This window comes from Strongyloides ratti (assembly GCF_001040885.1).
Source record: "Strongyloides ratti genome assembly S_ratti_ED321, chromosome : 1".
NCBI classification, from domain to species: Eukaryota; Metazoa; Nematoda; class Chromadorea; order Rhabditida; family Strongyloididae; genus Strongyloides; species Strongyloides ratti.
The window spans coordinates 1,796,339-1,821,819 of record NC_037307.1 but is presented as its reverse complement, the minus strand read 5'-3'; the positions used below and the strand labels follow the sequence as shown (position 1 = coordinate 1,821,819).

The following is a 25,481-nucleotide window of genomic DNA, read 5'->3' as shown; positions in this document are numbered from 1 at the left end:
AAAAAGATGACTCAACAGCAGAATGTCATCTAAAAATTACAACTAATATATATAAATCTTTCTTCTTCTCAAACTATATATATATATATACATCTTAATATTATTTTAAGAAGACAACAATAATATATATCTGGACAAAATATAAATAGTAATAAAAAGAAAAATCTTTACTATTCGATGGGCATAAATTGAGGAGGGAAAAAAGTTTATTAACATTCTTGTACATATAAATCTCATCAACTTATATCTTTATTTTTATTTTGAACTTCTGTACTACCATTTGTATATATATACGAAATATAATAATTATCTACTGCGTATAAAATGATGATGGGAGAAATTTTAATCATTTTTAAATAACAAAAAATAAAGTTAATCAAATATGAATGTAATGGAAAGATAAAAATTTATTAGAAATTAGTCATTTTTAAATAAAAAAAAATATTAAAACAACACAACTATAATATATAAGAGTACAATGTAAATAAAAGTTACATGATAAAATAAATTAAAATTCAGCTTTATTAATGAAGTGACAAGTTACATAAATGAATATTTTTCACCAACGTTTACCCGATCTTTTATTTACCACTAATAAATGCATATATATGTATATGATTTTCATTTCCATATATAGTGAGAGAGAGCAATGAAGTAGAAGAATGCGGGTAGTGAAGAAAGCCAGTATAAGCGCGAACATTATTGTAGTGTTGTTGGTGAGACACACCGTTCCAATCTTTTATTATAAAAATTTAACAAACTTTACTGTTTACATTTGAATTTTCATTATATAAAATTATTATCCTTAATAATAATATATTTTTGAAATAAATTTTATTTTTACAAAGGTATGTTCATAAACGTAGAAGAAAATGAGTAAAAAATTATATTTTCAAAAAAAAAAGAAATAATTATCTTTTTTTTGACCCGAATTGGGACCGAAAGCAATCTTAAAATGACTATAAATTTTAAAGAAACAAATTTGGCCAAAAATTGAAACGTCATCCTTGGGGATTAAAATTACATGTTGAGTGACTATAATTTCCTTCAATTAGATCAATTTGTTCTTTGAATAATCCTAGAAACACTTTGTTTTACCAATCTTTTATTATATACTTTATTCCATATGAATAGTTATAACATGTTTTGAAAATTTGATAGTTTTAATGATAAATTTGAAGATTTGTTGATTATAGATAATTACGGTAAAATGAACTATATTTTTTGTTCTATTTTCTACTTTTTTTTAGTAAATTTTTTAATAAATAATAATTATAAAAAATATTATCTTAGTGTAGTCTGCAGACCATTTCAAATGTTATCAAACTATTAAGAAAACTAATGTTGATTTCACGTAGGCAAAAAAAATGGCGTTCATAAAGTCAACCCCACCATTATCAACTATCTGTAATTAAGATAACGGTCCATCAGAAAGATAATAAAATGTGATATTTTTATTATCAAAAAATTGTAATTTTCCTAAAAAGAAAAATTCTCAAACTTAAACCAAATTGGAGAAGTGTTTACTAGAAGTATTCAAATAAATTCAAGTAAATAAAACAATTTACAAGTTCTTTTTTTTGTTATATTATATATATTTATCACTTAGTATTAAATCTTCTACTTAACTGATACCAAATTTTGTTACATAGAAATATACTATCTTTACAATGATAGCTGGAGAATCTGGAGATGAAGAATTTATTCCTAAATCAAAAGTAGAGAAAGGTGAAGTACCTGAAGGTCCCAAGGAAGCCAAATTTCTTACACGTAGTGTAAATTCAAATGTACATGGAGGTGGTAATCATCGTGATACAAAAGTTAGAAGAACTAAAGAAGGAACTGTACTTCGAGGGCGAGGTTCTACACGTTATCAGAAAGCAGAAGATAAGTTCACATATAGACGTGACAAAGTACCTGAGTATGTTGAGAAAGCTTCTAAAAAATTAATTTCATCAAATAAACTGAATGAATATCTTGAAAAAAAAGAAAAAGAACGAGAAAGTAAGGACAAAGATGGTGAGAAAAGTGCAAATGCGAATACAGTAGAACAAAGTACAGGAAACATCCCATCATCGGAAAAAGAAAAAGAAAGTGTGACTGAAAAAAAAGAAAGAAGTGTTAGTAGTCGTCGATCATCATCACGATCATCAAGAAATACCTCTAATAGTGACGATATTCAAAATTTATCATCGTCCGAAAATTTGCATAATACTTCTCGTGAAAGCTCTGTCTCATCTTATTCTTCCTCATCCTCTTCTGATGATAGTATGACAAGCTCTAAAGAGACCTCACCCACTCCAGATAAATTAGTCGACAAGCCATTAAGTTATTATAAGGATAAAATACCTCCACCTTCAATGGAATGGAAACATGGTGTTGTTGATGAGAAACCTCCACCAGAATTTACAAGAAATAGAAATCGTAGATACTCTAGATCACAAAAAGATAATGAACGAAATGGTGGAGAAAGAACAAGTAGAAGAAGATCACCTTCTCCAGATAGAAAAAAAGTCTACACATCATCCAGTACTACTAGGACAAGAATATCACCTTCCCCAGATAGAAAAAAAGTATGCGTATCGTCTAGTGTTACTAGGAGAAGAAAATCACCTTCTCCAGATAGAAAAAGAGTATCCAAATCACCTGATAATGTTAGGAGAAGAAGTATCACTCCTATTGATAAAAAAAGAAGTCGTACACCACCTGTTTGTCGTAGTAGAACTCCAAATGATAGAATTAAAAGTCGTTCTTCTTTTAAACACTCATCCAGTCACGAGAAACATTCTAAATTATCTCCTGCAAGAGGTACAAACGGATCTAGTAATGTTTCTAATAGAAGAGGCCGTAGTCACTCATCACCAGGTTCATCTCCTGACTCTTACCGTGGTCGAAATCGTTATCGTCGTAGCAGGAGTAGTAGAAGAAGATCTTCTTCATCTTCCTCAGATTCAGAAAGAAGTACTAAAAGTATTGGTAAGTATTAATCATAATTTAATAATTTTAATAAAAATTTTTAGAGAAGAATGTCTCAAGATCGGTTTCTTCATCGTCTTCCAATGCATCATCAAATCATCGTCATAGATCAAGAACAAACTCAATAAAAAAAAGAGATTATCGTAGAAGAAGTCCAGAAAGGAAAAGATTAAGATGGGATTCACGTGATAGGGATCGTTACTACAGATCTCCTAATGATTATGGAGGACGTAACAAAAGGAAAAGACACTACAGTAATTCAAATGATTCCTCATCATCTTATGAACGTCCAAAAAAACGGGATACTCGTGGAAGAAATTATTCTTCAAAAAAATTTTCCTATCGTTAAACAAATTTTCTTTTGTTTTATTTGCTAATACTTCCAATTATTTATTTCTTATTGAATTATTTTATTTGTATATATTTATAATTGATAAAATAAACTGTTTATAAATTAAAATTCTTTGCTTATAATAAAATATTTATATAAAATGATAAAACAAAACAATATATATATCAAAAATCATACACAATATTTAAAACAACATAAAAATACACAAAAAAAAGATCTAGGTACATAATATTTATAAGGGTATGTATTTGAACATCTGAGTTTTTATTTTTGACTGCTAAAAGCCTAAACCACCAGTAAGTTGTGTTATTATAAAAAAACTATTTGTAATCTAACATTAAGAATCACCCTCCATCTTTATATCATCCCGATTCTCTTGTTCCTGAGATCCATTAATATCATCTCTACCTGGCAGTGCCGGTTCCAATAATTGAGGCTGATGAGCCGCATGTACGTCACCGGATTCAAACAGACTACGAACACGGTCATGACATGATTGATGTAAGTCATATGATTTTTGATCCACAAATGTTTTAATACAAATTTCACAAAAATAATTATAATCTGGACGTTTTTTATAATTATGAATTTCTTCTAGATGAATTAAACATTCATATTTTGAATGAAACATTTTTTTGCACAAAGGGCAATCAAAATTTTCAAATGATGTATACTTTGCAGCTTCAATGAGATCTCGTATTGAGACTGTCTTTCCAAGATTGTTTTCCATAAAGTTTATAAAATGTGTTCCCTATAAATTTTTTAATTAAAAGTTAAAATAAAAAAAAAATAATAATAATAAATAAATTTACCATTTCTGACATAACAGGTGGTTTAACTATTTCACCATTTTGTATTTTATCAGTCCATACTTTAACATCACCTAAACCTAGTTTTTTTTTTCTTGGTTTACTTGGAGGTGAAAACATTGGTTCAACATTTCCCCTTACAATAATGGCATCAGCAGGCACTTCTTGTGGTGGTCGCCTATTACTACTAAATGGTTTCCAAACTTCTTCAAGTTCTGCTTTTGAGTTAACATGTGTTTTAAGATGTTTTTTTAAATTTCCTTTCAATCGACAAGTTTTTCCACAATATGGACATGAATGTGGTGTATAACCAGAATGTACACTTCTATGTTCAAATAAATTTGATTTAAATCTAAATGACTTTGAACAAATATCACATGAAAATGGCTTTAAATCAGTATGTATAACGGCATGTTGCATTAAGCCTTTGTATGAAACAAATATTTTATCACATTCTGAACATTGGTGGACTGCTTTCGCTTGTTTATCCTCAAAACTATCATTATAATCCTCATTATTTTGCATCATTAAATTATTGAACCCGGTAATCTAAATTAAATATTTATCAAAAATTAATTTAAAAATTTTTATAAGTAAATATTATTCAAAAATTATATATAAAAAAAAACTATTGATGTAATTATATTATGTATAGGATAAATGTGTATATATGTAAGAAAAAAAAATAAAATTAATATGTGTAAACTCACAGAATTAGATGGTTGTGTCATGTTATAGTCATCTCCCATTCCATTCATTTCACTTTTTACTTGATGGTACATCATTTGAGATGAACTAAAAAATATTATATAACGTAATAATAAAAAATTTTTAACTTTAATTATATAAAACTACATATGGATAGACATATATATATTATATACATATAAGTTATAAATAAGAAGTACTTAATTTATTATTATTATTGTACTGCATACGTGTAGCGCATTTATAAAAATCATACTGTGGTTACCATAAGATATATGTATATATATATTTATTTATATATATATATATTTATCGTACTATTTGATACAGAACAATAAATAAACTGTAACTTAAATTAAAATAGCTTAATAGATAATACTTTTATAAAAATTATATTAGATGAGTATGCTCCTATCTTTATGGCATATATCAACTAATATATAATATTATAGTTAGGTGGGGATATATAATATACATATACTATTCTAACACCATAGTAATAAATTATGATATAAAAATAAATTTTAAAATTATATATATATACTGTTATACTATTTTAACACATCTATTTTTGTAGTTAATATTAATAGGTGCATGCTACCTAATTTACATTGTTATAAATATACTAAAATATTTAAAAAAAAATTATTATATTATATATAAAATGGGATGGGTAAAAAGAATATATAATATATTATTGAAAAAATATTATACTTTATAATTCCACTATAAGATGTATCGTAATATAGAGTGTATGCCTGGAATATGGTAACTTAAATGTTAAAATACAAAAAAAAATTTTTTCTTAAATAACTATATTTATTAATAATATTTAGATAGTTGTGTTATTCAAAAGATAAAACAAAAAAATATATTTTAAGGTGATTATTTTAATAGTTAAAAATACAACTTTCAAAATAACCTTCTGTATCAAGTTATAGCCCCTCAATCAATGTATGTCTTGAGAGGAATACTCGCAGGATAAACTTTTATATTGGAAAGTAGTGTCTTAAGGAAAATTAATTTTATTTGTGTATCTAACATATCATCATAATACAGTTTATCTCTTTTTTTATATGTTGATAATAATATGATGTGTTAGAAAAATGAAAGACATATATATATATATATATATATATATATGTGGAAATAATTTTGTTACATTGAATGAACTTTATTTTGTCATTCATTCATGCATTCATTTCTTATTTTTATTATATACAATTTTTAACTGAAAATGTCTTAGAAAAGAATGTGCCTATTATTTTTTTTTAAAAAGAACATTATTTAAGGAAGTAGAGATAAAAAATGATAGTGTATAAGTATTTTTTGGTGTTTTTTAATTTTATTACAACCAATCCCCTACCCAACACATTGATTTATATATATTATTTTTTTAGATATATTTGTTTAAAAAAATATTGTAAATATATGTTAAATATGACCGGGGATAATAAAGAAAGTAACACTGAAGCTAATAGTGATATAGCGTTTAATAATATTCCACCATATGAACCTGTTGATCCATTAGAAGCTATACAAGAAGCATCTCAACAATCTACAAATGCATTCTTTGAACCTAAACGTGAAATAACTAAAATTTTTGATGTTGGTAAATGGCATCATTCAAAGGTACTATTAAAAATTTTGTTTTTAATAATTAATTCTTATAGGCATATAAAGATTTTATGGACCAATTAAAGCGCTTGAATAACTCTGTTAAGCGTATCCCTACAGATTGTGATGATATTACTATATCACCAAATGTTCAACGTGTCATTGATATACTTTTTAAACTTGAGGATTGGATGAATGAATTTCCTCCCGAGCATATGGAATTACAACGCTTTGGAAATAAAGCATTCAGAAAATGGCATGAAAAATTACAAAATGATATTGGGATGATTTTCTCAGAAATTTTACCAGAATCTCTTCATCCAGCAATAATTGAATTGAAAGCTTATTTTTTGGACTCATTTGGTAACTCAACTAGAATTGATTATGGAACAGGTCATGAAGCAGCTTTCTTGGTATTTATTTTATGCCTTTATAAACTTGGATATTTCCTTAAAGATATCGATGATAAAGCTGTTGCCTTAAGACTTTTCCGTCAATATATCTCATTAACTAGACAACTTCAAGTTATATATCGTATGGAACCTGCCGGAAGTAAAGGTGTTCATGCCCTTGATGATTTCTGTTTTGTTCCATTTATTTTTGGTAGCGCTCAATTACTTGATAACAATTTAGGACTGGTACCTGATTCATATATAAGAGATGACTTACCTCCAAGATACGCTGACCATGATTTATTCTTTGAGGCAATTGAATATATTAATACAGTTAGTTTTAAATATTTTTCCCTAAATTTAACCACAACTTTTTAATGTTTTTTTTTTATTTTATAGACTAAGAGTGGACCTTTTTTTGAGCATTCAAATCAATTATGGAATATTTCAGCTGTCCAAACATGGGAAAAAGTAAATTCTGGACTATTTAAAATGTATGAAGCTGAGGTATTAAAAAAGTTTCCTGTATGCCAACATTTTCTTTTTGGAAGTCTTTTTTCAATTGATCAAAGAAATGATGCTGAGAGTCCTTTTAAATTCACAAATGCCAAACCACCTCAAATTTAAAAGTATTCATATTTAAAAATTATTACACATTTTTTTTATGTAATATTTAAATGTTTATCATTAGTTTTGTACATAAAGTTACTTTTCTCTCTTACGGCGAATATTTATACTTTTGTCAACTGTGCTTGGAATTTTGTCTTTAATTTTAAAAATATTTATATTCTTATTTTGTAATATAAACTTATCATAAATTATGTCCGATTCTAGTGATGACGAAGTATTTCAACGAGTTAAATCACAGAACAATAAAAGTTTTTCAAAAGAGGATGAAGAAACACTTAAAATTTTAAAAGCAGAAGACAAAAATGAAATTAAAGATGAAAGTGATGAAACTATAGAACCCAAAAGTTTTGCTGAACTAGTATGTTTATCATTTAGAAATTTAATTTTTTTTATCTAAATAATACTTTAGGGAGTGACTGAAGTCCTATGTCAAACAGTTGAAAGATTAGGATGGAAAGCACCATCAAAAATTCAAGAAGCAACTTTGCCTTTTGCTCTTGCCGGAAGGGATCTAATTGGTTTGGCTGAAACAGGTTCTGGAAAAACTGGAGCTTTTGCTATTCCAATACTTCAAGCTCTTCTCGAGACACCACAAAAGATGTTTGCTGTTGTTTTAACTCCAACAAGAGAACTTGCTTTTCAAATAGCTGAACAATTCCAAGCACTCGGAACATCAATAGGTTTATGTGTTGCTGTTATTGTTGGAGGTATTGATATGGCTACACAGGCTATGGCTCTAGCTAAAAGACCTCATGTTATTGTTGCGACTCCTGGAAGACTTGTCGATCATTTAGAAAATACTAAAGGATTCAATCTTAAAGCTATTAAGTTTCTTGTTATGGACGAAGCAGATAGAATACTTAATATGGATTTTGAGGTTGAGGTAAATAAAATTCTTAGAGTTATACCAAAAGAAAGAAGGACATATTTATTCTCTGCGACAATGACAAAGAAAGTTGCTAAATTAGAAAGAGCATCATTGAGAAATCCAGAAAGGATCGAAATTTCAACCAGATATCAGACTGTTGAAAAACTCAAGCAACATTATATTTTTATACCTAATAAATATAAAGAAGCATATCTTGTATATATATTGAATGAAATTGCTTCTAATACTGCTATAGTCTTCTGTTCAACATGTGCTGGAGCCATGAAAATAGCTTTAATGTTGAGACAATTAGGTTTTGGAGCTGTTCCTTTGCATGGTCAAATGAATCAGGGAAAAAGATTGGCAGCTTTAAATAAATTCAAAGCTAAACAACGTTCAATTCTTGTTTGTACAGACGTTGCTTCAAGAGGTTTAGATATACCACATGTTGACTATGTTTTAAACTTTGATGTTCCAACACAATCCAAGGATTATGTTCATAGAGTCGGAAGAACTGCTCGTGCAGGAAGATCTGGAGTTTCTATTACATTTGTCACTCAGTATGATGTTGAAATATATCAAAGAATTGAACATTTAATTGGAAAGAAACTTGAACTTTATAAAACTAATGAAGTTGATGTTATGAAATTAGTTGAAAGGGTTGCTGAAGCAAATAGTTCTGCTAGGGTTGAAATGAAAGAATTAGAGGAAAGTAAGAAAAATAAAAAGAAACGTAAGAAGGGTGACCTTAGTGATAATGATGATGACGAAGAAGGTGGATACAGAAAAAAGGTAAAAGTGAAGAATATGAAAGCAGCGAAATAAAAATAAATAGTTTATTGTTATGTTATGTAAATTTTGTTTATTATTTTAATAAGTTTAAAATTGTTATTGTTTTTGAGTTAATAAAATTAATATTTCTTTTTGTGGAAAAAAGCACATTATTATGTCAATTAACTATATTTTTATTAAATGTTATGTAAATAATATATTTATGCTATTAATAGAATATTGAATGCTATTAATAAAAATTTATTTCTTTTTCAAATAGTTTTATGTAATGTGTAAAATATTTATTTTATATTCCAAAACAAAAATTACACAAATCTATATTTATTTATAAAGTACACAAGTAATATTGACAATTATAAATAATTTGTATTTTCAAATTTTCAATTAACAATGTTTAAACAAATATGTTTACACATACATCTTAACTAACTCTTTTGTTGTTGCTGGTATAGAAGTTACAGGACATCTTCCATATTTTGAAATAAATTGATAAATACATTTGAAACAAAATATGTATCCGGAACATGAAAGTACTGTGTCATTTTCTCTTTTTTTCAAACACAATGGACATTGATTCTCTGACAAATTCAAAGCTTCAGCTTCATTTAATTTCTATAATGTTTATTTAATAATTATTTAGTTAAAACATCATAAACAAACCTTAACAGGAAATTGAATATCACTTTTCCTTTCTCCTAATGAATTTTCACTAAAAATATTAAAAATTTTACTAGTTACTCCATCAGCAGATTCTTGTACAAAATTTAATACTTGTATTGCAACTAAAATATAACTCAAAATTTTACCAAATTTAGAAAATAATCCAACAAATAAATTCATACTTCTACCAACAATAGTAGAAGTTTCAAATGATAATTTTCTATTTTCCATAAGCTTAAGGTCGATAGGTGAATATTTTTCATAGTAAATTCCTGTCATCAAAAGTTCAATACTATGAATTGGTATAAAACCAAAAAGATACATTATTTCAAGTATGATACTAGAAAAATAAATTAATTTTTCTATATATGGCCATACTTTTATTATAGAAAGTTTCAGTTTACTTTGAGAAACTATTAATGATTCTGAAAATTTATTTTTCCATTCATTTAGCTTATTCTTGATATATGGAAATAAAGCAATTTGAATCAATGAAATTCCAATTTCAACATTACTTGATGGTATTGTTCCAGTTTTACGAACTACTCTTTTAATACCATAAAAATATTCAAAAAATGATGATCCATAAAATTTCAGGTAATAATAATTCAACAAAATATTAAAAATTAAATACAAAGAATTTAAATTTGAATATAAAAAATTATAAACATTTCCAAATTTTGTTAAAACAAGAATCTATAAAAAAATTTTAATATTATTTTTTATAATAATGTAGTTATTTTTTTTCTCATTATTTATATATATGTTTTTTTCTGTTGTCTTATTAGTTAGAATATTTTTACTAAATAATAATACCAATAATGACTAAAAGTAATTATTTGGATTTAGTTATTAATTGTTCCATAAAAACGATTAAAGATAAATTAAAAGAATGTAAAAATCAAGAATCATGGAGACACCAAAAATATATTGAAAAAATAAAAAAAGATATCTCTGAAGATTCAAGATCACTTAGTCGAAAAATTGTGAGACACAAAAAAAGAGCAAAATCAGAAAAAAATGCATCAATAAAAGATATTAATAATAAATACCCTATTAATGAAGTTGTGAAACCAAGTAAAAGAAAAATTGATAAAAAAAGGAAAAGAAAAAGCATTGAAAAAAGAATAGAAATGGCAAATTCTAAGAAAGATAGAAATAAACTTATAATTAAAAAAAATATAGTTGAAAAACTTAAAAAAGCTTCGTTAATTAATAATACATCTGATGATGATTGTCTTAATGAAGATTCTTTTAAAGAAAGGAAAAAAAAGAGAAGTGTAAAGAAGACAAAAACTAACAATTCATATAGATTTAATAGAAAAGATATTTACGATCTTGATAATGAAAATAATACATTTGAAAATATTGAAAAATCAGAAGATAGAAAGCGTCGTGAGAAGCAATATAATAAAAATCGAACGGTATGTATTGATGGAAAATGTCAAGATGAAGAATTTCTTGAAAAATTAAGGAAACTTGATGTTCCTATTAAAATAAATGAAAAATCTACTGAACAAAAAATGAATATTGAAGAATTAGTTTTAAATCATGTTACTAACCATCCAATTTCATCAATAAGTTCTCGAGTAAAAGGGCCTTATGATATTGAAACAATTGAAGATGCTCTAAAAAGATATCCTAATATAAAACCAGTAAAAAATAAAGATTTAGATGGTAAAGTTATGTCAAATTTAAAAAGACCTTTTTGGCATCAAATAGATCCAATACCTCTGATTATGGGAAGACAAGATGATCCAACAGATGATAATTTACCTATTAATTCAGATATGTTAAAATCATTTGAACAAGGAAAATTAAAGTTAGAGAAAAATATTGATATCAGGCCAAAAATTCCAAATCCATTTGGACCATTAAAAAATATGATTAAACAAAATGATATGTTTAATTTAGGACAAGTTTTTGGAAATACAATGAGAAATATTGTTAAATTTAAACCAAAAAGTATTAAAAATTCTTTTCCTAAAGTTGATTCTATGATGATATTACGATCACCACCACAAGATCAAAAAAACAAATCTTTAGAAAAAGTTAAAACTAACACATCAACTGTTCCGGATGACTCAACAGCTGAGGAAGAACTTGAAGGAAACTTTAAAAAAAATTTAAAAGAACCTGAAAATGATATGTTTCCAATTTTACCAAAGACAAAAATTATTTACAAAAGAACTAATCCATGTGTCTGGAAAGAGGTTCCACTAAGCAAAAACAATTTTTAAGATTTTTTAACATATAATTTTAAAGGAAAATACTATAAATAATATTATCATATATAAAAGTATCTAATTTGATTATATATACATTAACATGACACTTATGGCATAGAAATATAAAAATAAATAAAAAATGTTAATCATTAAACTTACTTTTGTTATAAATTTTAATGCATTATAAAGAGATTTTGATAATGATGAAGGATAATGTACTTCAAAAATTGATGGTTGATCACCGAGAATAGGCCTAGAACTACCTCGTAAAGTACTAAAAACATTAACCATATTTTCTTATAAACACTAATAAAGTATAAAATGTATTGTGCAAGACAGCACCTCTCCAACTTTTATATAAATTATAAATGATAAGTATTTGAAATCAATTTGATATCTCTATCAAATTTTCTAATCATGTACATATATTAAGAGAAACATCTATAGTCAAAGTAACATATGCAAAATATTTATATTAAAGGTCATTATATTTAATTGCATCTAAATTTTTAAAATACATATAATAAACAACATGATTATCAATGAAAAAAAAAATATAAATAATTAAAAAATTATTCATATCATTAAAAAAATAAACATAGTAAATTTTTTATAAAGAATTAAAAAAAAAACTAAATGATTTAAAAGATAAACATTGATGATTCAAATTGGTGTAAGAATAGGTTTATACAAAAAAATAAAATATTCTTATTGTTGTTCTTTCTAAATAAGTTATTGTACTACCAGAAATATTAAAAAAGTTTTTACTTATTATCATATAAAAATAAAACGATTAGTATGTATGCATCATTTATATTAATTAAAAAGTTTATATATATGTTCTTTTGAGAAATGAATTTTTTGCCATTTTCTATTCATATGTAAAATTTCATTTAAAAAAATTTTTTCATAAAAACAATTAAATATTTTATCTACCTGAAATCATTTTTGTCTGAAAGTAAACTTTTTTTTTCTTCAATAAATGTTTTTTAAAAACATGAAAGTAAAAAAAAAAATTTTATTAAATTCAAGTTTTGCATATATATACATTTAAGAATATAACAATAGAAAATTATTTATTTTGATATTTCTTCTAATATTTTTCTTTCATGTTTTAGTCGACCTTGATTAATAAAAACATCTTCGAAATCTTGATTTACCAATTCATAAGTTCTCTTCCTATTTTCTAAAATCTTTTCCATTGTAGAGTTACAATAAAACTTCATTAAAAATGGTTCAATATTGTAATTTTCATATTTTGAAAAATCCTTTTTTAATCTTATTGATGATCTTACCGTTTTGGGTTTATTTTCATCTAATAAGACATAATTATCTATGTCTATTGTTTTTATTAATTGACTTTTTTTATATTTACGTGTTATTTCCTCTAATTCATCATTGTACATAGATATTAGTAATGCATTATTATCTTTATTATCAAAAGTTTCTATCATAATGTTTAATGGAGCTTTGATTTTTTCAAAACCTTTAATTTTATTATTTAATATTTGTACTTTAACATCATGTTCATTCACTTCTAAAATCGTTTTGAGATCACCAATAATTGCTTCACTATTGTTTTTGTCTTTCATTAATGATAAAACAAAATTAAATGATAAACAATTTTTTAACTTTTCTTGTATTTTTTCTTCATATACCTCAATATTCCTTTCAATATACTTTCTTTCCTTTTCAATAATTTCATTACCAAGAATATCAATTTTTATATCAAATGTATTAAAAAGAAACTCAGCAGTAAAACCATGCTTCTCAATTTTTTTTATACGTTCATTTTGTATATTGATTTTATCTTGAAAAACTTTATTAAAATCTTTTCTTCTTAATATATTAATAAAATTTTGAAGAACACTAATAATTTGTCCAATAGAAACTTTTTCATAGTGATATTGTTCAAAAAGTTTACATTGAAATTGAACTAAAGCCTCAGCAATATCAGGACCAAATATTGCTTCATAAAATGAATATTTAAAAATAGCTTCGTTTCTTTGTAAAATAATAGATTTTGTTGTTGGTGTACCTACTTTTCCTTGACTTGTACATATACCAAATGTTTTATATAAATAAGTAAATATTTTAATAAAATCTATGTCATAATCTAATGACAATAAATATTTAACATTTGATAAATATTCTAATTCATGTTTAATAAAATTTTGACTACTAGATATCTTTGATATCCCATCATTTATAAAACCATATTTTAAAAATTCAACAATATAATTGAGTGAAATAATAAGATTATTTTTTGATATTTGAAAATCATAAATTTTTTTAAGAATTTCATTTCTTAATGATATTAATTCAAGACAATCAACGATATTTTCATCAATTTCTTTGCACATAATTGGTGTCCATTTTAATAAATTTTCTTTTTCATTTTTAATTTTTTCACAACTTTCACATTGACATTCTTTATTATTATCTCCAAAATAATTATCACCATAATTTAAGTACAATTCCTCACCAATATCTATATCTTTTGTGGCTATTAAAACAACTGTATGAATACCACGACAATCAAATCTAACATTTGAATTACAATCATGATTTAAAAAACTTCCAGGTCCTAACCATAATATTTGTTTCTCAGTTCTATCACTAATCATTATTGAAAAATCATTTATTCCACTTTTTATAACTTTATTAATTTGTTCTTTTGTTAATGGTTTAACAACACCATATAACATATTTATTTGTTCATTACTTTTAAATTTTCTTGTTGCAACCAATTTAGCACCAAGAAATTTTTCTTTAGAATATTTAAAACATTTTTGTATACTAATTCCAGAGGCTGGTTGAAAGAGCATTAAATAACGATGAACATGATTTCTTAATTCTATCAATTGTTTACCATCCATCTTCAAACAAAAATTTCTCATTGACGTTAATAAAAATATATTTTGTAATGTTTTGACAACATTAAAATTTTCTAAATATTCACGTAATAGTTTATAACATGATATATTTTCTTCCTTGGTTAAAAAAACTTTTTTTGGTCTCATTTTATGACTTCTTATTCCAAGTAAAACATCAATAACTATACAATTAGCCACATCGTCAAAAGCCATAAAATCATCCAAACTCATATGATGTCCTATTGGTGGTACTTCTGGTATAGCTGAAGAAGAACACAATTTCATTACTTTTAATCCCCATTCTTCATTATTCATCGTATTATTACCAAAAATAGTTAATTATATTTTAATGTATTTTTGAAAGACAATAATATTAATATACTAATACTTTTAAAGGTGAAAAATATATATATATATATACTATAAATACACAATTTACTAGAGTCATATCTCTCCAAATGCCGAGAAGTAAAAAATTTACAATAGGTTTTATCATACACATTTGTTGTAGTATCATTACTTACTTTTATTTATTATTTAAATTTTATATGTAAATAATTAATTAATTAATATTATTTTTTTTTTGCAATAAAAAAAAAATCTTTCTAATGTAAAATAATTGGGGGTAAATTCAATTTTATTAATAAATATTGACAAAAAAATTCTTTTTATAAAACTTATAAATATATTGGATAAAATCCATTAAATATCATTCATGAACACTTATAATTTATTAAAAAAAAATAATTCCATCAATATATATAAAATCTAAATATTTTGTATTATCATTTTTTAATAAAAAAACATAGTCAATAATTATAAATTTTTATTTATATAATTACTAATTATTTAACCTTTTTAATTTTCAAATGAAGCTTATTTATTTATGGCAAAAAAAATTAAGTAAATTGTCAATTGATAAATTATAAATGTTTTAAAAAAATAGCATCATTTTATATTATGACAAATATATATATATATATTTTTTTTATGAAATATTTTTTAATAATACTGATGTTTTAATTTTATATAATTAAAGTACATTTAAAATTAATATTTTTATTAAATATATTAAATAAAAACATATCTGATTTTTTATATCGGAGAAAAATTGTTTTTTACATGTTTTTTAAAAAGAAATTTATCTATTACAATTTTCAATTTAATTTAGTTTTTTTAAATCATGACGTGTTTTTAATAGATACAAAGTCAATAAAATAAGTTATCATTGAGTATAATGTGTTTTCTTCAATATCATTAGTACAAAATTTTATTTAATGATAATAAACAACAAATATGTATTTAAAAAAAATCATTAAAATAGAGAATTTGTTAATGTAAAAAGATGGTAAATAAATTTTTTTAAAAAAATACAATTATATATTGATAGTACTTTTTTTTAGAAGTAATGCATTTTCCATTGTTTTTTTTGATTCAATAAAAAAACACGAAAAATATCAATTTCATTAACTAATAAATTAATCAAGAATAAAAGAAAATAATAGTTATTTATTATTAATAAATAAAAGTATTAATGTTAGTTGATTATTTTTCTTTTGTTTAACTAAAGAGAATTATTGATCTTCTTTTTAAATTGTTATTTTGCGTCAAAATATAATTTTTACAAAAAAATAATAGTTACATTTAAAACTTTTAAAATGAAAATTTTTTATATATTTCTTTCATTGTATTATTTGATGTTATATTTAATTTTTTTTATCAATATGTTTGTTTAAAAAAAATATTATATTTTTTCCCATACATACTTCTTCTCTAGTTCAAAAAACTTTCATATAGTAGTAAGAAATATGTACACAATTCTTCAAATTATAATGGTTTTTCAGCAAATGAAAATATTTGAATATAACATTAATTAAAATTTTTATAGTCAACTATTTTAAGCATATTAGTGACAAATTTTTTTATACTATTCATAATATCATATATCATCTATCTACAATTGAGTTTCATAATATTTATTACTTTAAAATTTTCAAATCTCCATTAAAAAAAGGTTAAATATTTAAAATATTCATATAATAGTTCATTACTCAAATTCAAATAAATTATTCAATTCATCACAATAACAATAAATAGTTTATTAATATATCCTATTCACTTAGTTTTTTAATGACATCATTAAAATAGTAAAGTTTCCTTTTAACTATACTTTAAGAAAAAATAACTTGAAACCATAGTGTAACCCAGTATCAGAAATATGAATAATAAATTATTTTTAAACTTACCACAATTTTATATATGTATATAAACACCTAAAAAATAAAAAAACATATCAAGAAAAAAAATGATTTATTTAAATTTTGTTTACAAAACTTATTAGATTTAAATAACTCTTTGTGAAATCTGTATAAAAATATTAACTAAAAAACAAGTTCTCTGTAATAAAATTAAGCATATAAAGAAGAAATTGTGTATGTAAATCTTTATTTTACAATAAAAAAAATTTAATATGAATCCCAAAATTGTAATTGTGGTTTCATGTGTAAAAATATATACATATATACAAAAAAAATACATTTTTAAATTAGAATTAAAAAATTAAATTATACATATCAGAGTCTTCATTAAAAAAAATTCTATAAGTCTAAAAAAATTAATAATTAAAATAAAACAAAAAAACTTACTACTTCATGGTACTTTAAATGATTAAAAGAGATAGTGTAAAATAGTATTCTAAAAAAAATTCATTTGTTTTAAATGTTAATTGAAACTGACAAAGAAATATAAATTATATAATGGTATTGATACCATTAAAAAAGAAAGTCTAAAGATTTCTTTCATTTAAATTTAACATATAAATGTTTGCAAAAAGTTGTAGGTATTCACAATTTATCAATCAAATGTAATAATATTATTGCATAAATATCAAAAAAAAGAATGCCATAAAGTATTGGTGTTAAAATAAAAGAGGATAAGGCCACACCAATCAACACATTTTATCAACACATTAAAATACTCTTAATCAGAGATGAGTGGTATTTATTGCTGTTAACATATAACTCAAATAAAAAAAAATAAAAGTTGTGACGAGTTAAAAGTCTTTTTGTATTTTAAACTTTTATTTGTACAAATACATTTTAAAATTTCTAATAATTTTTTTTCGATGAATAATATTTTAAATTGTATCTATAATATGCATTTAGATGACTACCTAAGAACACTAATGGAAGATAATACTTTATTTTTGTAAAAAAAAATTATAGCTTTATATTTTTGTGCAAAAAAAAAAAACAACAATATAAAAAATGCTTTGTAATTTTTGTTTAATAAATTATATTTTTTAATAATAATAATAATTTGTAGAAAATAGATACAAAATTTATATCTATAATATTCTTAAATAAATAAGTAATATATTTATTCAAAACTATTATTCTTTTTATAATAATAAAGTCATAGAAAAAAATGGAAAAAAAAACAAACAAACATTAATTTAATAATAATTATATGGCAATTAATCTGTAAGCAAATTTTTTTTTTTTAATTGTGGGTCTTCAAATTTTTTAATTAAATAAATGTTTGTTTTATAAACCAAAAGTTTTAAGGTATTTTTAATATATATATTTTTTTATAAGTATTTCCTTATTAACTTGTTAAAGTATAATGTAAAAAAAAAAATTCATTAACAGAAATAATTAAATTACCGAATGTTTTCCAAAACAATACATAAAATAAGAACTTTCCCTTCGTCATATTGTTCTTAGTTGAAATTTTAATTATTTTTTCAACTTTTAATATACGTCATTTTAAATAAAATATTATTATTTTTATAAACGATCAGGAGTATATTCATTGTTATGGGAGAAAAAAACTACATTGAACTGGGGACAAGAAACAATTACTTCTTGTATATTTGGTTTGTTTAGGTTTTGTTATTAATGGAATATTTAATCTACGATAATGAAAACTTTTTTCAGTTCTTTTAAGATCTTCATTATCTTCTTTATTGTTGTATTTTAATGAATAATGTGAATATGGTATGTATTGATTATCATCAAATAAAGAATCATGTTTTAAAAAATCAGACAATAATTTTTTACCATATCTATAAAAAAAAATTAATAATATAATTTTATTAAACTATTTAAAAGTAAACATACATTTTTTCATTATCTTGAATATTTTTAAGTGGTGATAAATCTAAATAACCATATGCCATAAAAATGAAACTGGCAAAAGAAATACCAATCATAAATACATTACACTTCATTCTAAAATAAAAACAATAAAAAATAAAATTTTTTAAAATATTTCCAGAAAATTTAACTATATTATCAAGTAATATAGAAATAAAAATAATATATATTTTGTTTATATATAAATAGACTTTTTAAAACTTTTAAAGTAATAAAAGGCGGTGATAATATGCGTAAAAGAAGAGATATCTATATATTATTAACCAAATAAAGTAAAAATATTAAATATGTATTTTATAATCTCTATTCCTTAATAATAATCCCACCTATTTTCAAAATAAAATACACTAGAATGAATACAATTTATATACACATATTTACATATATAGACTTTTAAAATTTTATCCTTATAAAGGCAAAAAAAAAAAATAAATTTATAAATGACAGTAATTTCCTAATAATATTTTATTTTATAAATAAATCTTTTAAAAAAAATTATAATTAAACTATATATAATACTTTTAATATTAATTTTTTAAACTAAAAAATTTTGATCAAAAAAAATTTTTTTATTTATTTTTAAAAATATTTATTTTATATTTTAAATATTTAAAATTTTATTATTATTGAAACTGGTAAAGTATAAATTATTTAAAATGAAATAAATTTATAAATAAATATATTAATTTGAATTTATTTCTAATATATATTATGAAATAAGATGCTATAATATAAATGAAATTATTTACCAACTGATTCAATGAAAATAAGATCTTAATCACACAATAGGAATTACTTAATATTTTATTGCTATCAATTACTATGACGTTATTTAATAACATGTATAAAACTTATAGTATTTCATAAAAAAAATAGCGTCATTTTAAATGCCTTTAAATATATTCATTATTGTTTAGTTGCTAAAAAGTAATAATACTTTAAAAAAATTTCATTAAAATGAACATAAAATAGCTACAATTTTAAAATATCTATTTAATAATGTCAAATAAGGTAATTATAAATAATTTATTTGATAATGAAATACAGTTATCTTTGCTATAAATATTAGATTTACACGTGATAATGAATTTATTTTTCAGTTTAATTTAAATTAGATAAATTTTAATTTAAATTAAAAAAAGATTTTTATAATATTAATGTAGCAAATGTTTAAATTATCATGTATAAATATAAATATATTTTTTTTTTCAAATAAAATTCCCACAGTGATAAATTAGCTTTAATGATTTTTTTTAAATCTTATAAAATTTAATTATAAAAAAAGAGTACAATTTAATTAAAAAAAATTACCTCATTTTTTATGTCTTTTTAAATTTTATCATCCCACTCTAAACAAAGAAATTTTTATTTTTATCAAAAAACGACCACTTCTTTGTTAATAATTAAATTTTTTTTTTACTTATGCTAGAAAAATATGTCACCATTAAAGTTCCCTGTTTTTTGTTCTTTTAATTTATTAAAATTAAAATATATACTTTTATACTTATGATCTTATTATTAAGTTACTGGAAAATGTTTTTAATCAAATTTATAAAAAGGGAATAAAAAAATTTTTGCAGACAATAATTTTATAATTTAAAATTTTTATTTTATTATTTTTATAAAATAATAAATTTCACATTATCAACATTATATTAAGCAAAATAGGATAAAAAAAAAGACAAAAGAAAAATGAATAATGAATATTTTTTTTATTTTAGACGAAAGAAATGCTACGTTATTAAAAAAATATATATCACCTCTTTATCATAAGAAGAATAATAATTGTGTTATTAATATATTTACACTTTTTATATTCTATTTGATGATAATTTTTTTTTTTTATTACCATACTCATAAACATAATGTTACTTTCAAAATAAAATGTATTATCTTGCTTTCAAGACACGATATACAAGGAAAAGATATCCTAATAATAGTGTTGTTAATGTATGAATAATTAATATATAAATATTAAATGAATAATTATCTAATGAAAATGACAATGATTTTAAAACATCTTCACCTGTTTTAAGGCAACTACCTTCTTTTATTTCATAACTTCCATTATTTATTATACCACAATTTATATCTTGTTTACCATTAAATTCATTTATCAAAAGAAGTTCAAAAGAATATTTAAACCAACTAAAATGATGTAACCAATTTAATGAACTAGGAAATGTTGATATATTCATAAAAAGACCTCCTGATATTGCTAATGCAGCTAATATTGGTGCTGATGTTGATACAATCAAAGGATAATTTATTAATAACTAAAATTAATTATGTCAATTAGTTAAAAAAAAATTTATAAAACAAAAACTTACACTACTAATCATAATGGCATAAGCAAATGTACACCATGATGTAAGGCCTATCACAAAAAGGCACATAAAAAAAGATGATGCAGTTGGTGATAAACCAGCAATAAAATAAGCTAATATACACATAACTATACTATCAAATGAAGCAAATGGTAAAAAAGCCAATATTCTTGCTATATAATAAGCCAAAACAGGATATATTCCATCATGATGTTCTCTAACAACTAAATAAAAATCTTTTGGTATAATTGTTTGTACAGTTAAGGCTGTTGAATAAGTTGTTTCTGATATCATAAAATAAAAAAGTCCCTTAAAATTAGCTATACCATCTTGATTCATTTCTGTTCTAAAATAAAGAAATGCCAAAAAAAGTCCTATACAAGTTTTTTGAAGAGTTTTTATTTTTATAAAACTTGGATTTCTTAAATGATCTAAAAATAATCTTATTATCATTGTTACAATTATTATAAATAATCCTGGTGGTCTTGGCATATCAACAGTTAAATGTGGATATTTTTTATGATATTCTATTCTATCATTAACTATTTGACAATGTTTTGATTCTTGATATTTATTACATATTTTTTTAACTCTAATCATACTTTCATCTTCATTACCAGGTTCTAAAGCTAAATACATTATAAAAAGGTCAGCTGGATTACAATGAGAAGGAAATGGATAACCAATATATGAAAAAAAACCTATAGCACATGATGGTGGTCCTTGAAAAGCTACTTTTCCAAGAGCTAAAAATATTACTCTATTAAAAGATTCAAAAACTTCTGATGATGGTTGATGAATTGTACATATGATTGTTTTTTTAGTAGTTACAGATAATTTATTAAGTGTTTTAATAACTTGTGATGCCATATGTGAATCTAATCCTGTTGTTGGTTCATCACAAAATAATATTGATGGATTAGTTAAAATTTCAGTGGCAAAAGCAAGTCTTTTTGCCTGCCCACCAGAAATACCTTTTTTAAAACCAGAAAAACCAATTTTTGAGTTTCTACAACTTTCAAGATCTAATTCTTTAATTACATGTTCAACACATTTTTTCTTTTCAATATAATTTAATTTTGATGGTAATCTAATGTAAGCTTGAATCAAAAGATGTTCATAAACAGTTAATCTTCCCATAAATAAATCTTCCTGTTGAACATATGAAGATATATTTGTAATACCACGACCAATATCATTACCATTAACTAGAATATTACCACTTATTGTTAAACCTTTTAAATTTCTTCCAAGTAATGTATTCAATAATGTAGTCTTACCAGCTCCACTAAATGTGTAAAATTTTAATATTTTATTATACATATAAATATATTTTTTATTTTAAAATTTACCTTGCACCCATTAAAGCAATTGTCTCACCAGGTAATGCTAAACCATTTACATTTTTAAGAAGTTGTCTTGATCCAGCTGATACATCAAGATTATTCCATGTTAATGTTACTGGTTCTTCTTGATTAAAAAATGGTGTCATACTATTAGTTAATACTTCATTTTCTAAATCTTTTTCAGATGTTTGTGTTAATGAAACATTAGATTGAGTACCTTCTATATTAATTTTATTATTTAATGTTTCTGAAATTTTTGATGTATCTTCATTATCTAATACTGTTTGACTTGTTATGTTAGTAGACATTTTTTTATAATAAAAAAAAATTAAATAATGAATAAGTATTTTATCATATCAATTTATATTAATATATACATAGTTATTTACATAATAATTTACATATAATATACATATAAAAAATTTATTAATATTTTCTTTTTGATTGTTTTTTGAAAGATTTCTTACCATTACGTTTTATTGGTTTTTTAAGCACAGAAATATTTAAAGGTTTTACTTTATATTCTTGAGTACCACCTATACGGCTTCCTCGATAAGATATACTATATGGAAGCATTGGTTTATCTCTTAAAAATATTCCTTTACCAGATGGAGTTTTAACGGTAATTATATTTTTTTGATCTTTCTTACTTGTTATCATTAACCAACCAATACTTGATATAGTAATATCACAAGAACCTTTATCATTACCTTTTCCATATATCTCAAATGTAGTTCCTTCTAATTTTGGATAAAGTGCCATTCTTTTTTCATTTCCACATGGAACAACTAAATTAGATTTTCCTAAATATTGTTTTAAAAATTCATCCACTTCATCACTATTCATAGTATTTATTGGAAGTTTTTCAGAACAAAATACTGTTACAAAAATAGTATCTTCTTTATTTGAAATTTCACTAATACCTCCTATCAATAAACTTTGCCCCCCATTCAAAATAAATGTTCTAGGAGATAAAATTGATCTTGGAAATATTTTTATTAATTCATTAAGAGTAAAAATATTCATTAATTGAGACTCATTGACAACACCAGGAGTATCATAACACCAAGTTCCTTTAGCAAAAGTTGGATCATTAGGATTAAAAACTCTTATTTTTTTTTCTTCTATATCATCTGATTGTAAACTACTTTCAAATCCAAAAGCAGCTGATATATTGGATTCAGATGTTGGTTGATGTTTATCATCAATATGTTTAAAAGAATTTTCCACATATCCCATTAATGTTGCATATCTATTATCTTTACTTTTTCGTAGTAACATCAACTTACTTCTTTCCTCCCTATTTAACCATGCTTGAACTCTAAGAAGTCTTCTTCTACGAATTTCCATTTTTTGTGATGATATATTCATTACAGGAAATTTTAATAATGACATTGTAGTTCCAGGCCATGGTGAAGCACATGCTCTTTCAATTAAATCTATAGCTCTAACTTTACACAAATCACTTTGAAGAAAGACATTAAAAATAGATGACTTTCCAGCATTAGTATTACCAACTAAATATATATCACTTCTAATATTATCTTTTAAATTTGTCCATTTCATATAAATTTGTGTAATTAATTCTTCAATTCCATATCCAGTTTTAGCTGACACCAATGCAATATGAAGAATATTAAATTTTTCATTAAAACCAATATCTTTTAAAGTATTAAATACAACATTTCTAAAATTTTTCAAATAACCTTCTTTAGCATCTGGTGGTAGTAAATCAACCTTATTTCCAATAACAATTATTGGTTTTCCATGTCCAATAATATCAGGTAGTTTTTCATAAATAGAATATGGTAAGTCAGTAACATCAACAACTAAAAGTATTAATGCCTCTTTTAATTTTAAATGTCCCATCATTTCCTCATAATCTAATGGAGATACAGCAACATTAAGCAAAAAATTGTGCTCTTTAAGTAAATGGCAACGCCTACACAATACATTACTATAGCTTTCATTAGAATTTTTTCTATTGAATGTTTTTTTTTCAATTTCCAAAAATTTGTTAAATGGTACAAATCCAGGTAAAGATGTATTATTACATTGAAAATTTGCTCCACAACCAACACAAGTTTTTTTTGATGGTTCAATATCAGCTTCAATATTTTTTTCCTCATTTAAAGCTTCAACTTCATTTGTTTCTGGAGTTTTTAAAGAAGTTTTTTTACTACTTAAATTAGCTGCTTGTCCTGGAAGTTGAAATTCTATTCTTTCAACAGCATCTTCAGGACCATGTAATGTTACTTCAGGAATAGTCAATTCATCAGCCTCTAAATCTCCAACACATCCTTCCTGATAATCTTGATATAAATCACCAGTAGTTACATGATAACCTTTTTCCATTTCTGGATTAATGAAAACATTGTCAGACTCATTATTTTCCTGAACAAAGTCAATATTAGTTGTGTTTCTCATAGGAAATGATGGATCTTTTGAACAATTGACATCATCATTTTCTTCATTTGATGTTGTTGCCATATTATGTCTAGAGATTCTATCAAATAAATCCTTATCCTGATTTTTTAAAAAATTTTCAACAGCTAAACTATCAAAAGATAATACTTTTTTTTGACTTAATTTCTTGTCATTTAATTTTTCATCTTCAAGCATCTTTTTATATCTTTTAGCAATAGTTTCTTTGATATTTTCTTTATTATTTCTCAAACAAGATTTAATTGTTATCCATCTTACTGGAACAACATTTATTACTTTTCTTATCATATTTTATACT

General features: G+C 23.3%; 10 protein-coding genes across 10 annotated transcripts; 4 read left to right on the top strand and 6 right to left on the bottom strand.

Annotated features, from left to right (window-relative positions):
* Positions 1 to 1,670: 1,670 nt before the first annotated feature.
* On the top strand, positions 1,671 to 3,325 carry SRAE_1000057000 (Hypothetical protein; the record flags this gene model as incomplete). Its single annotated transcript, XM_024647420.1, has 2 exons — positions 1,671 to 2,976; positions 3,021 to 3,325. 2 exons carry the CDS (start codon positions 1,671 to 1,673, stop codon positions 3,323 to 3,325), a joined length of 1,611 nt encoding a protein of 536 aa, XP_024501499.1.
* A 340-nt stretch (positions 3,326 to 3,665) lies between these two features.
* On the bottom strand, positions 3,666 to 5,086 carry SRAE_1000056900 (Zinc finger, C2H2 domain and Zinc finger C2H2-type/integrase DNA-binding domain and Zinc finger, C2H2-like domain-containing protein; the record flags this gene model as incomplete). Its single annotated transcript, XM_024647418.1, has 4 exons — positions 3,666 to 4,079; positions 4,141 to 4,686; positions 4,848 to 4,932; positions 5,076 to 5,086. The coding sequence occupies 4 exons, from the start codon at positions 5,084 to 5,086 to the stop codon at positions 3,666 to 3,668; spliced, it is 1,056 nt and encodes a 351-aa protein (XP_024501498.1).
* Positions 5,087 to 6,276: 1,190 nt separating this feature from the next.
* SRAE_1000056800 (Serine/threonine-protein phosphatase 2A activator) lies at positions 6,277 to 7,481 on the top strand (the record flags this gene model as incomplete). The annotated part of the gene is made up of 3 exons (XM_024647417.1): positions 6,277 to 6,477; positions 6,519 to 7,187; positions 7,254 to 7,481. 3 exons carry the CDS (start codon positions 6,277 to 6,279, stop codon positions 7,479 to 7,481), a joined length of 1,098 nt encoding a protein of 365 aa, XP_024501497.1.
* A 193-nt stretch (positions 7,482 to 7,674) lies between these two features.
* On the top strand, positions 7,675 to 9,177 carry SRAE_1000056700 (Probable ATP-dependent RNA helicase DDX47; the record flags this gene model as incomplete). Its single annotated transcript, XM_024647416.1, has 2 exons — positions 7,675 to 7,842; positions 7,894 to 9,177. The coding sequence occupies 2 exons, from the start codon at positions 7,675 to 7,677 to the stop codon at positions 9,175 to 9,177; spliced, it is 1,452 nt and encodes a 483-aa protein (XP_024501496.1).
* Positions 9,178 to 9,552: 375 nt separating this feature from the next.
* SRAE_1000056600 (Peroxisome assembly protein 12) lies at positions 9,553 to 10,128 on the bottom strand (the record flags this gene model as incomplete). Its single annotated transcript, XM_024647415.1, has 2 exons — positions 9,553 to 9,756; positions 9,805 to 10,128. 2 exons carry the CDS (start codon positions 10,126 to 10,128, stop codon positions 9,553 to 9,555), a joined length of 528 nt encoding a protein of 175 aa, XP_024501495.1.
* A 497-nt stretch (positions 10,129 to 10,625) lies between these two features.
* Positions 10,626 to 12,044, top strand: SRAE_1000056500 (Hypothetical protein; the record flags this gene model as incomplete). Its single annotated transcript, XM_024647414.1, has 1 exon — positions 10,626 to 12,044. One exon carries the CDS (start codon positions 10,626 to 10,628, stop codon positions 12,042 to 12,044), a length of 1,419 nt encoding a protein of 472 aa, XP_024501494.1.
* A 1,064-nt stretch (positions 12,045 to 13,108) lies between these two features.
* SRAE_1000056400 (SET domain and Histone-lysine N-methyltransferase, Suvar4-20 family-containing protein) lies at positions 13,109 to 15,223 on the bottom strand (the record flags this gene model as incomplete). Its single annotated transcript, XM_024647413.1, has 1 exon — positions 13,109 to 15,223. The coding sequence occupies one exon, from the start codon at positions 15,221 to 15,223 to the stop codon at positions 13,109 to 13,111; it is 2,115 nt and encodes a 704-aa protein (XP_024501493.1).
* A 3,501-nt stretch (positions 15,224 to 18,724) lies between these two features.
* Positions 18,725 to 19,121, bottom strand: SRAE_1000056300 (Hypothetical protein; the record flags this gene model as incomplete). Its single annotated transcript, XM_024647412.1, has 2 exons — positions 18,725 to 18,974; positions 19,030 to 19,121. The coding sequence occupies 2 exons, from the start codon at positions 19,119 to 19,121 to the stop codon at positions 18,725 to 18,727; spliced, it is 342 nt and encodes a 113-aa protein (XP_024501492.1).
* Positions 19,122 to 20,954: 1,833 nt separating this feature from the next.
* Positions 20,955 to 23,046, bottom strand: SRAE_1000056200 (ATP-binding cassette sub-family G member 2; the record flags this gene model as incomplete). The annotated part of the gene is made up of 3 exons (XM_024647411.1): positions 20,955 to 21,341; positions 21,396 to 22,680; positions 22,745 to 23,046. 3 exons carry the CDS (start codon positions 23,044 to 23,046, stop codon positions 20,955 to 20,957), a joined length of 1,974 nt encoding a protein of 657 aa, XP_024501491.1.
* Positions 23,047 to 23,164: 118 nt separating this feature from the next.
* Positions 23,165 to 25,471, bottom strand: SRAE_1000056100 (Nitric oxide-associated protein 1; the record flags this gene model as incomplete). The annotated part of the gene is made up of 1 exon (XM_024647410.1): positions 23,165 to 25,471. The coding sequence occupies one exon, from the start codon at positions 25,469 to 25,471 to the stop codon at positions 23,165 to 23,167; it is 2,307 nt and encodes a 768-aa protein (XP_024501490.1).
* Between the last annotated feature and the right edge of the window lie 10 nt (positions 25,472 to 25,481).